Genomic DNA, 12,524 nt, shown 5'->3' on the forward strand with positions numbered 1-12,524 from the left:
CTAAAGCCTTGAAAGCCCAGGGTTAGGATGTGCAGTTCTGGTGGGCTCTTGGGAGACTCCAGCTGCCATTCAGCTAAGAGATCTACTATTGGTGATTAGGTCACCAAGGAGCTATGCTCTAGAATTATTGACCCATCTGAGAAGGCTCCTTAGTTCACATAGGGTCATGGAATTGGCTGGAGCCAAATGAGTTTATCCAAGCCAAGGCGGAAGAGGTGGTGTCCTCTTGGCAGAAGATCAGGAGGCTTCCATGAGCAGCAGAGGCCTCTCCTCTCCATGTTCTTTTTTCATTTAACAAACAGGTAGAGGCTCAGCAGGCAAGTTTCCTTAAAACTGATTGCAACCCAATACCAGAAGATATTGACAGAGAGCTGTATGAGGAGTTCTGAGAGCATGAGACAGGGGCAGTGAGTCCTGTCCATGCTGGTCAGAAGCAATGGGGAGAGACTGAGCTGAGCCTTGAATGGGGCAGGGTTTGCTAGTGTGGACAATGAGTGTACCAAGCAGATGGAACATGTATGAAGGCCAAGCTAGCAGAACTGGGAAGGGTTGCTTTTGACAGGAGGGGCCCTGCCCCTCCTCCCTTGTCCTTTCTGTGTCTCCTCAGCTCCTCACCCCTCCTCTGTGGGTTCTATGGTATTGTCACATGACACTGCTGGCTCTTCCCAAACGCAGTCTGCCCTTCACTGGTTTACGCTGAGGGTGCTCTTTCTCCTCGTCTTCCTCACAAGACTCTACCTGCCCTTGAAGATCCAGATTAAAGACCATCCCCCTTCAGAGCCTGCACAGGCAGATCGAGTCATTCCCTTTTCTTTGTTCCAAAAGCACAGACCTCACTTGTCATGACATATCACATCTTAATTCTTCTGTCTTCCCCAACTCAACTCTGAGTTCTTGAAGGAAGCACCATTTCTTATGCATCCCTGCACCTCGGGCAGCTGGAGTAGTGCTGGGAGGTCAGTTATTTTTTTAGTTAATAAGCAATACGAAATCCCTGGTATAATTTTCCCACTGCTGGTTATGTGAAATACTGTCTAAAATTAACTAAAGTAAGGTTCAAGATTAGCACATTAAAATATAATTATAATTAATATCTCTTACATGTGGAAGGATTCAGGACTGAATCCCTGTCTTTTGACTCCCTGTATAGTGCCCTTTATAAAATTCTAGAATGATCTATGTTCTTCAAAAAAGAACAAAAGATAATATAATGAAAACCCACGAATTCTCCACATAAAATGAGCAAATGTTAACACATTTTCACATTTTTTAAGAAATAAGAATCTGGTTTTTGTGTGTGAATATATTTATAGAAATTACCTACTGATGGATATTCAGCTCATTTATAATTTTTTTCTCTAACAAACAATGTGACAATAACCATCACTCTAAAAAATGTTTGTGCACATTCCCTTGTTTGCATGGGAAAGTATAAACCTACAAGAAGAGTTACTGGTCATAGGAAATGCTTATCTTCAACGTCATTAGCTATTGTCAAATTGCTCTCCAAAGTAATTCCAGTTTCTGCATCTACCAGCAATGTATGAGCAGTCCTACTTAGCCATATTCTCACCAACACTTAGTATTGTCAGATATTTTAATTTTTGCCAACCGAAAGGGTATGCAGTGGTATTTCAAAATTGTTTAGTATTTCTATATTTACTAGAGGAGTTGAATATTTTTTCATACGCTGATTTACCATTTTTCAAGGGATTGCCTGTTCTGATCCTTTGCCATTTTAATATTTACATGTACCAATTATTTATATATCCTGGACACTAATCTTTTGCCTTTTATATTTGTTGAGAACATCTCTCATTCTTTTCTTGTCTTTTAACTTGATTATGGTGTCTTTTTGTCATTCAGAAGTTTAGACACTTCAGGCAGTCAAAATTGTCCTTTTCTTGAGAAATAATTCTTATTTTCCAAATCTGTGTTAAGAAACCCTTCACTGCCCTGAGGATATAAAATCTTCTATAGTTCATCCAACAGATTTAAAGTTGTGTTTTTCCCATTAGTTTTTTTAATACATCTAGGGTTACATTTAATATGAGATCACAATCAGACTTTTTTTTAGTTAGAAATCCAATCGTTACAGCATCATTTGTGGAAGTGTTTATTCTCCCTCCCCAATATGAATCATCCTACAGCCAGATCTTGCATAGGTTGAGGTTTGGGCTCCCTATTCTGTCCCATTGACTCTACTGTTACATCATGTATGTAGGGTCATTATATCTGATAGGGCAAGCTCTCTGGTCTTGTTCTTCCTTTTCAGAATTGCCTTGATTACTTTTAGACCTTTAATCTTTATTTCATTTTTAAAATCAATTTTTAAGTTTCACAAAAAATCCTTTCAGAATTTTTCCTAGAACTAAAGTTAATAGATTAACTTGGGGACAGTGAGACATCTTTTGACATGGAGTCTTCAATTGTACCACCACAACATATTGTGTCACTTTTGTTCAGATTGGACAAATGTATCATTTCTGGACATGGAACAGAGAAAAATAAATTCTCCTGATAGAGATAGAATACACCCAACCAGAATGAGAATTCTTAGGATTATTGTACCATGAAAAGGAAGGCAAAAGAATTTTCTTAAATATCTATCGAATGGTTTGAAACAAAGAAAAGTAGCAAAAAATAACTCTCTAGAGGGTAAAATTGTAAAGGAGTGCATAAAAAATAAAAGTAATCAGAAACCAGTGGAAAATGTTTGCAGTACAAAATGTCAGAGCAGAAGAAGCAAACTGCAACCTTAACAGTGATTAGAATGGTAGGCAGAAATGCAGAACTCTGCAAGCAGGGAGGCATCACAACTGCAGAATAGAGTGGATTCAAATAGAAAAAAACTACTAGGAAGCCACTGTGACACTCTGAGTGTGAGCACTATGGGAAATACTTACAAGCTGAATTGAAGCAGTAGGAAACGGTACCAGTGACACAAGTCAAACTTGGGAAATAAAGAAGGCCCCTTCCAAGTCTAAAATCCTGTGATTCCATATATACTATGGAAACAATTTCCCTCTTTTGTTAGTAAGAGGACTAGTTTGTAATATAATGAAAGGCTGTATAGTTTTTCTTCTTTTATTTATTAATATGACTAATTACATTAGATTTCCTTAAATGTTGAACTATCAGTACCTTCCTGAAATAAACTCCAACAGTTAATTAATTATTATTCTTTTGAATTTCTGCTGGATTAGTTTAGCTAATATTTTATTTAGAGATTTTTGCATCTATATTTACAAATGAAGTGGGACTCTTTGGCTGCGCTGTGGAGAGGGGATTGTTTATTTTTGTGCTAATTTCATTTAAAGGAATTAAAATAGTTTTTCTTCCCTAATCAGAGAAATAATTTAAATAGCACAAAAACAACTGTTTCTTAAAAGATGTGAAACTCACCTGTGAATCTCTTTGGGCCCAGGGTTTACTTTTTTCTCAGTGTGTGGGTGTGTGGGGTGGGGGAAATTCTTTAACAACAATTTTAAGAACACTAACAGAAAGTCTAAACAGCCTTTTGAAAAATTTCCAAAGTTACAGAAGTTTCAGGTAATGACCCCAGCTAACAGATAGGTCAAATGTAAAATAAGGGAGTGTGAAGAGGAATAATACAAGGTAAAGACACATGAACACCTGAGTCAAGCTATATCTGCTTTTGTTTTCCTAGATCAGGAAGTGTGCTGCACCACTGGAATGAAATCTATTACTTTGTGGAACAGTTGGCTCATAAATTCATCAGGTGAGAAACGCTATGCATTTGCTTCACTTGTACTTCTCTGCCATGAATAAAACCAACCCATGCTTGCTATTCTATTAATTACTATTTTGGGGATGCTTTTTCACAAGGTGGACTCTCAGATCTTCGATCAGAGAATGTTTACTTTAATCTTTGCCATGTATTCAAGTAACTTTGAGCTTTATGTTTTCAGGAGGAGACAGATTTGCTTATAAGACTAAAATATTTAACATTCTTCTTCCCTTGTTGAATAACAGATTCTTACAAAAGGGTCATGAACATTTTTCTTACACAGTGCATCACTCTGGAGCAACTGGCACATTCTAGCTGGACTCGTGCACAGGGTGTGTAGGGTGTAGGGTGACCAACTCATCCCTCTTTGCCCAGAACTTTCCCAGTGTTAGCACTGAAAGTCTCACGTCCTGGGGACCCTCCTTAATCCTGAACAAACATGACAGTTATTCACTCTAGTTTTGTGTCCTATGAGGGCAGAATCCTCTGAGCATTGTCAACACCACTTTCCCAGGCAAGGCAATGTGTTTTTGAACATAGCCATTGCAAATATTATGGGAGTCCTAGAGGTGCTACTGTCCAGTAAGTACGGACACTCACTGGTAAAGAAAAAGAGGTCATTATACCCTCCCTGGGTACAGCCTCCATGGGGCAGCACAACTGTGACAGCTTTCATGAATGTGCTTGAGGCAGGTCGTTAAGGTCTTTGGTAAAATTGGTTTGATCATTGTAAATTCTAACACAGCTCCACTTCATGCTGGATGGCCTCCGTTGGAGTCCTCCAGTCGATAGGAGTGACCATAAGTTCTTCTTCGAATAAGGTTCTTCATTTCAGAATACAGGTTGTTTTCTGAGTCCTGGGTAGTGACAGACATGTTCCCTCCAAATGCAGTTACTGGTCTCAGCACATACCTCCCTGCCTAATTGGAGGGGAAGGGTTAGAAAGTGACCTCTCTGCAGTGCCAAAAATTAGAAGCTGCAGCAGGAAGCATCTAAACCTAGATGATTGGAAAAAACAGATGCTGAGAGGAGAGAGGGGAGGAAAAATGTACAGGGAAAGGAGAGAAACAAATACATGGGTGGTGTTAAAAAAATATTTAAGAGAATCATAGAAACTTGGACTTAAAAGGAACAACCTCCCAACCTATCCTAGGAGGCATTCAGTAACCCTCAACTTGAATAGCTCTGGTAAGTGCCTTTTGAGGCAAACAGTCCAGTAGTTGGACAGTTCCAGTTTTCAGAAAAGTCTTTTTGTCACTGAGCCAAAACATCCTTTCCTGCACTCTCATCCTTTGGTCCTTTGGAATGATATGAAACAAATCTGCCACCACGCCCTTGACGGTATCTGCTCTGTCTCTATTTGCTCTTCTCGTGTCTGTTCCCTCTGAAGCAGAGGAGTCAAATGGAATAGACTTTGAAGTCAGGCAGATGTGGGTTTGAATCCAAGCTCCGTTGTGCAACCATAGCAGCGTATTTACCTTGGCTGAACTCTAGTTTACACGTAAGGCTCCTAAGAGAAAACATGTGCAAACCAAGTGGCCCAGAACCCGGCTTAGAGTGGGCACTTAGCAGCTCTCTTTCCCAGCTCCCACAGCAATTCCAGACTCTTCACTATCTCAGAATCAAAGAAAGCTGGGGGCAGGGGGTGATGGAGGGGACCAAGAGAGAACTCTTAATCCAATCCCCTTGCTTTATAGATGAAGAAACTGAGACCCAGAGAAGCTGACGTGGCTTGATCCAGACCACAAAACACTTTCCTTTGGCCCTCCTTGTCTATGGACCCCCTCAAAGTGTGGAACCAAGACATTACTGTCACATTCCATGAGGCAGGGCCTATATTCTGTTGACCACCACAGCCCAAGTGACCATAACAGTGCCAGACACATAGTACATGCTCAGTCAATATTTTTGAATAAGTGAATGAATGGATGATATTCATTTATTTATTTATTTTAATAAATGGTCTAAGGTAGCTGGGACTGCAGGCAGTGAATAATAGTGGCTAATGCCAGGACATAAATATCATTTCTAATCCTTGACATTTCAAGTACTTTTATTTGTCTTTATCCTGACCTCTTCCTATTTTCCTAATTATAATTCCAATTCTTCACCACTTTCCTTAAGCCTTCAACCTACACCTCACACCCATCACTCTCAGCAAGGAACCTCACCTCCTACTTTGTCAAGAATCCAGAGAATAGCAGACAAGAGTTCAAGTTCCAATATACTCCTGAAAGATGCATGTATGTCCTGCCCACCAGTCTCTGAGATCCAAGTACCCCTCCTATGCAAGGCCAGCCTCTCCATTTTAGTCCCGTTTTATCCCATAGTCTCCAGTCTCCTCTTTGTTTCTCTCTTGTATTTTCCTCTACTTTTCCCCTGGCTCCTTCCTCACAGTCTACAGACATAAACTAGTCTCTCTTGGCCCTTGTCCCAGAAAAACAACAGGACAATCGATCTCTCAATCATGTCTTCCTATAGATACTACTCTGTTTCTTACTCACGTATCTTTAAAGACTCTCTCCCTGCATATCCTTACATCTCATTTATTTCCTAACTCACTGCCATCTGGCCTTCATCCCACCCTCCACCTGCTTGCTCTCACCAACGTCACTAAGGGATGTCCTGGAGCAGTGGTCCTCAACCTTTGTGGCACCGGGGACCAGTTTCATGGAATAAAATTTTTCCATGGATGAGAGTGGTGGGCAGGGAAGGATGGTTTCAGGATGATTAAAGCTCATTGCATTTACTGTGCTGTCAGACCTCTCTGCTAATGATAATCTGTATTTGCTGCTGCTCCCCAGTGCCAGCATTACTGCCTCAGCCCCACCTCAGATCATCAGGCATTAGATTCTCATAAGGAGCATGCAAGCTAGATCCCTCACATGTGCAGTTTACAGTAGGGTTCTAGTTCCTATGAGAATCTGATGCCGAAGCTGATCTGATAGGAGACAGAATGCGGTGATGCCAGCGATGGGGAGTGGCTGTAAATACAGATGAAGATTTGCTCGTTTGACTGCCACTCACTTCCTGCTGTGTGGCCCCGTTCCTAAGTGGGTTGGGGACCGCAGTCCTAAAGGACAAATCCAGGAGCACCTTGCAATCCTTGTGTGCTGGATAGAGTGGCTTCATTGGATGCAGACTTACCCTTCCTTTGGAACTCTTCTCCACTGGCTCTGGGTCTCCTTCATCTCACCCCCACCAGCCAGCCCTTTCCCCGTCAGTGTTGGCTCTGCGTTTGGCTCACCTCCCTTCTCACTGCTGGCACACTCTCTGAACAGCCTTGCCCACACATCAGTGTGCTAATGACGGCCACGTTATGCCTCTAGCGTAGACTCATATGCTGGTGGCCTCTTGGAGACCTAAATCTCTCACATTTGAATTCTTTCCAGAGCTCAATAGAAGGGAAGCAGTATAATACAGTGGTTAAGAGCCTGAGTTCTGGAATCAGAACACTTAGTCTCAAGCCCCAGGTCTGCCACTGTGTAACCTGGGGGAAATTGCTTCGTCTTTCAGGGCCTCAATTTCCTTCTGTGGAAAATAGGAATAATAATATTATAGTATCAATCTCATAAAGTCGTTCCAAGAGTAATGAGATCATACATCCAAATCACTTATGATAGTAGTTGGCACGTAGTAAGAACTCAATAAGGTTGGCTATTATTATATTATTATGGTCATTATGATTAATATTATTATTATTTAGGACACAGTGTCCTGCTGCCCCGGCACTGGTGAGGTGGTAACAGGCAGCACAGTGTCATGGACAGAGAGCTGAGGTCTGTTTTAAGAGACCAACATTCAATTCACCGGGTATTGCTTGGGCTCCTACCAAGTATTAAATGCCATGTTAAGGGCTTCCAAAGATGTATCAGATCTATGATAATAAATGTAGACTTTATTCAGAGGCAGTAGGAGCCATTGAAAGTTGTATAGCAAATAAATGACGAGATCTGATTTATGTTGTAGAAGCAAGACACTAGCTAGGAAACAATTGAAATAGTCAGACAACTGAGGCAAGGTCCTAACCTAAGAGATGGGAAGGGGGGACAGGTTTGAGAAACATTATTGCAAGTGGGAACTGTGTTGGAAGTGGGAACTGTAGGTTTGGAGCCAGATCAGGTGTGGGAAATTACTGCATTGTGAAGAAATAGGTTAATGCCACCATGGGTGAATAAGTTGACCCCACAGGAAGGCTGAATTCCTTTGCTGGATGTGCTTCCGTCAGATAGTCCATCTCGCATGCTGAGAAACGTGTTTGGTCCTCTGCTGAGAGTGGTTCTGTCTCCCAGAGTGTGAATTTTACATTAACAAGGCCCCTGAGTTCTGCCATATAAAAACCACACCCATTTATGCATTAATAATGAGATGTATAACTACCAACTGGAATAGATACTCCTGTGCCCAGTCAGCACATTCTCTCCTTATGGGATAACCTCCTTGGGAAACCAAGAAGAAAGTAAAAGTCAGTGGTGACCCCTCTTTCAGATCAAAGGGAGTTTGTTGTATGATGTCATTGGCTGATGGCATCAAGCTGCAACAGAGACACTCTCTTCATTACAGAATGTGCCAGACTACTGTGGAGACACTGTCGAATTTTGTCTGTTGGGGACCCACTGTTACAGACACCATGCAGACAGCTCCCCTTTTAGGGGAATAATTCTGCAAATAGAACACAAGGCAACAGTGAATTTTATCTTTCTTATTTATAATCCATGCTCACTGAGCGATGGTGTCAAATCAGAAGCAGCCTCCAGGAAGACACAGCGGGTCTTCTCTTCAGTTCACAGCCTCATGTCAGCGGCTGGCTAATACACACTTTAACACCAGCCTTGGAGGCCCCCTGTGGGGTGTGGGTCTTTAACTCTGGCAGCCGTGATAGAAAGGGGAGAACAGGGAGGAAGCCTGGAAGGGAATGGCATGCCACAGTCTTTCTGTCTGCTCTAATTGAGTTTCTTTTTATTTCCAGCCCACAGCTAAGAATGTCCTTTATTGTCTTCTCTACTCGAGGAACGACCTTAATGAAACTGACTGAAGACAGGTAAGGACGCTTCTCATCCCTGACATTAAGAAGTCCACCTCTTCCAAGTAACCCTGAGACTTATGCCCTAGTGCCAGCTCAGTCTGTCAATCATTTTAATCTAGTAGTTCTCTCTTTTAACCTAAGCCTTTAACTTTGCACACGGGCCCTTCTGCTAGTTTATTTTGCGGTGACTTTCGAGAGAATTTCCGGATGTTTGTGAAATTTTATGAATGACTAAATCACATTAAAATAAATCTTACATTTGATTGGTGACTCAGTCAGCTAATTTGGAGCAAAATGTTAGCAGACCACATTCTCATGGGACTATATTTTCTTTTACTTAAATTAGATTTATTTTGTAGATTAAGGTTTCAAAGATATAATAAGTACACTGTGAGAGAGGTAAGAGCTTGACCTATTATCATTCGTAATTACCTAGGAAGGGAATAGAAAGGGAGGGTTTATGGTACCACAAAATAAAAGGAAATTTGAATCAGGTGTACAAGAATGTTGTTGACATAAAAGGAGTAGTTATACCTAGTTTAACAAAAATACTACTTTGGGTTTTACCACGTTTTACTTGCAGATGAAAACTGGCAATAACAGAGACATGCCATTTATTCATGGTTAGGATGACATACTGGGGAGCAGAGAGGACAATTTTCCCTCATTGATGACACTGCACACTTTTTAAAAGGTGACATGGTCCACGTGAGAGAAGCTCCATGGGGGACAGGTGGGATTATTGGCAGACTTACATATGGACACGGAAACAGAAAAGGAGGAAGAGCAAATTCAAAGAGGGCAGGAAGACTTTATAACATTCTTATAGAAATGAGAAAGGACTAATACGATGGAATAAAGTTGCTGGCTCAAATCAGCAAATCTGAGCTAGTCTTCATTTTTCACCGTGCCTTTCTTTCCCATCCATAAAAAAGGAGTACTCTGTACCATATAGAAGTTTTCAAATCCCGTTCCTCCTTCAGCAGTGTCTATTATATGCATGCAAGTCATTTCAGATGCACAGAAACCCCATTCGAAAAACAGGAGTTTCTGATTCCTTATGAACAGAAGGAGAAACTGAGGCTTTATCACCTTCTGCAGCTTCTGGGAAGTTGGGGAGGGGAGAGGTGGCCAGGGATTTATAAACACTATCAGAAGGCCCATTTTGGTTTGTTATGCTTGTTGAAATTAGTCATCTGCTGAATCTACTTGGAATCTAATATTTTTGTGCCTTAGCTTCACTACTGCCAGTTTCCAGTGCTAAAGAGAAGACACAGGCTAGAAATCCTGATTGCTGGAAGCAGCATTTAATATGGGTCAAATGTGCATCAAACAGCAGGCAGAAATGCCTTGCTAAAGGCTGTGTGGGCTTCATTCATATGGTGACAGCTTTGCCCAGGTCAGCTGGCAAAGCACAGTGTGGCTCAGTGACACGCCTCAACCTTATCAGCCTCTGGAAGAGTTGTGGGCCAGTGCTCCCTCTCTGAAATACTTTCTCAGGAGACTGGCCGAGAGAATCAGCCTTTCTCAGATCTTCCAAGCTAACACTGTTTCTGAAACATGTGACTCACAGTGTTTTAGTCGGGCACAGAAATTTCCATTGTTCTCTGTATCTCATTTAATAGTCACGCTATCCTTATAAGACAGTAAAAGATCCATTAATATACCCATATAATATTTGAGGAAACTCATAGAATTAAGAAAAAGTTGTTCAAAAGTAAGACATAAATTAGCAAGGACTCTCATTTCAGCAACAGCAAAAGGTTTTGGATAAATCAAAAGAAATAAGATCAAAGATGTACTGTTGGCCGGGTGCGGTGGCTCACGCCTGTAATCCCAGCCCTCTGGGAGGCCGAGGCAGGTGGATCGCTCAAGGTCAGGAGTTCGAGATCAGCCTGAGTGAGACCTCGTCTCTACTAAAAAAAAAAAAAAAAAATAGAAATAAATTATCTGGACAACTAAAAATATATATAGAAAAAATTAGCCGGGCATGGTGGCGCATGCCTGTAGTCCCAGCTACCCGGGAGGCTGAGGCAGTAGGATCGCTTAAGCCCAGGAGTTTGAGGTTGCTGTGAGCTAGGCTGATGCCACGGCACTCATTCTAGCCCGGGCAACAAAGTGAGACTCAGTCTCAAAAAAAAAAAAAAATAGATGTACCATTGACCCTTGAACAATATGGGTTTGAATCCACTTATATGTGGATTGTTTTCAACCAAATTGCATTGAAAATATTTGTGGGATGCAAAACTCGCCTATATGGAGGACCAACTTTTCACGTAGGCAGTTCCACAGGGCCTACTGTGGGATTTGAGTCTGTGTGGATTTTGCTGTATGTGGGGATCCTGGAACTAATCTCTCACATACACTGAGGGACGACTGTATTTGCATCCAGTTCTTAAGATCAGATACCCATAGGGGAAAACTGTGAGAAGGTTGACTAAATAGAGTGAAAAATAAATACAATGTGTTAAAATATAGTAAAGAAACTACAATTAGAATAACATCTATTTATGAGTATCCCTTATCTGCTAAACACTTTACATATCATTTTTTATTTATCTTCATATAACCATTGTTACTCCATTTTCTAATGAGAACTATGTGGTCATTTGAATCCTTGTGTTAAATGAAATGTGCTATTTTTCTCTAACTACTTTCAAGATATCTTCCTTTTCAGTTCTTAAAAGTTTGAATATGATGTGTGTGGACAAGATTTTTTTTGAGTTTACCCTATTTTGGCTTTGCTGAGCTTCTTGAATCTATACATGTATGTCTTTCACCAAATTTGGGGAGTTTGAATTATTTCTCAAGTATTTTTTTCTGCACTAATCATTTTTCCCTCTCCTTCTGGAACTTCAGTGACACACGTTAGACCTTTTGATCTTCTTCCACATGTCCCTGAAGTTCTGTTCATTTCTTTTTCAATCCTTCTCTCTGTATCTCAGACTGGATAATTTCTATTGATCTGACTCTTTCCTCTGTCATCTGTATTCTGCTGTTGAGCTCCTCCACTTAGTTTTTTATTACAGATATTTTGTATTTTAGTTTTAAAACTTTCATTTGGTTCTTTGTATGTTTTTATTTCTCGCTGAGAATTTCTACGCTTTCATCATTTTAAACATATTTACCTTTACCTCAGGGAGAATAGCTGTTATAGTATAGCTACTTTAAAGTCTCTCTTATAATTCCAGTGTCTGAGGATTGGCATCTTAATGGTCTTTTCCCTTGAGAATTGATCACATTTTCTAGGTGCTTTGTATGTTTAGTCATTTTAAAGCATATCCTAAAAATTTTGAATTTTATGTTGTTTAGACTCTGGATCATGTTCAAATCCTCTGGAAAATGTTGGGGTTTTTTTCTTTGTTTGCTTCAGCAAGCAGTCACCCTGGTTAGGTTCAGCCCACAAGTTCTATCTCTTCTGTAGGTAGTGGTTTCAATGTCAGTTCAGCTTTCAAAGACTTTGTTAAACTCCTTTGGATCTGTCCAAAGTCCAGAGCTGCACATTGCAGTTCAGGGATGAGCCTGGAACTTACACAGCTTTATACACAGAATAAAGGGATCCCCTTCTCCCCATCTGTCATCTCCAGGATTCTCCTTACACCATCTGGCCCACTGAGGTCCTCCTTTCCAAGTCCTCTAGCAAGAAAAAAGGAGTTTGTTTCTCTTGGAGTTTTGGCCGCCCACACTGCTGCCCCAAAGTTCTCCACTGAGGCCATCCTTGGGGCAAAGCCAAAAGTAATAAAAGAG

General features: G+C 40.9%; 1 protein-coding gene across 1 annotated transcript in view; it reads left to right on the forward strand.

The window, feature by feature from the left end:
* The window catches only part of ANTXR1 (ANTXR cell adhesion molecule 1), a 220,630-nt gene that overhangs the window by 21,245 nt on the left and 186,861 nt on the right, over window positions 1-12,524 (forward strand). The window contains exons 2-3 of the mRNA XM_045549767.1: window positions 3,671-3,742; window positions 8,721-8,792. Of these exons, the coding sequence (XP_045405723.1) occupies window positions 3,671-3,742; window positions 8,721-8,792 (144 nt within the window). The remainder of the gene's footprint in view (window positions 1-3,670; window positions 3,743-8,720; window positions 8,793-12,524) is intronic.

Source organism: Lemur catta, chromosome 4 (assembly GCF_020740605.2).
Source record: "Lemur catta isolate mLemCat1 chromosome 4, mLemCat1.pri, whole genome shotgun sequence".
In the NCBI taxonomy this organism is placed as follows: domain Eukaryota; kingdom Metazoa; phylum Chordata; class Mammalia; order Primates; family Lemuridae; genus Lemur; species Lemur catta.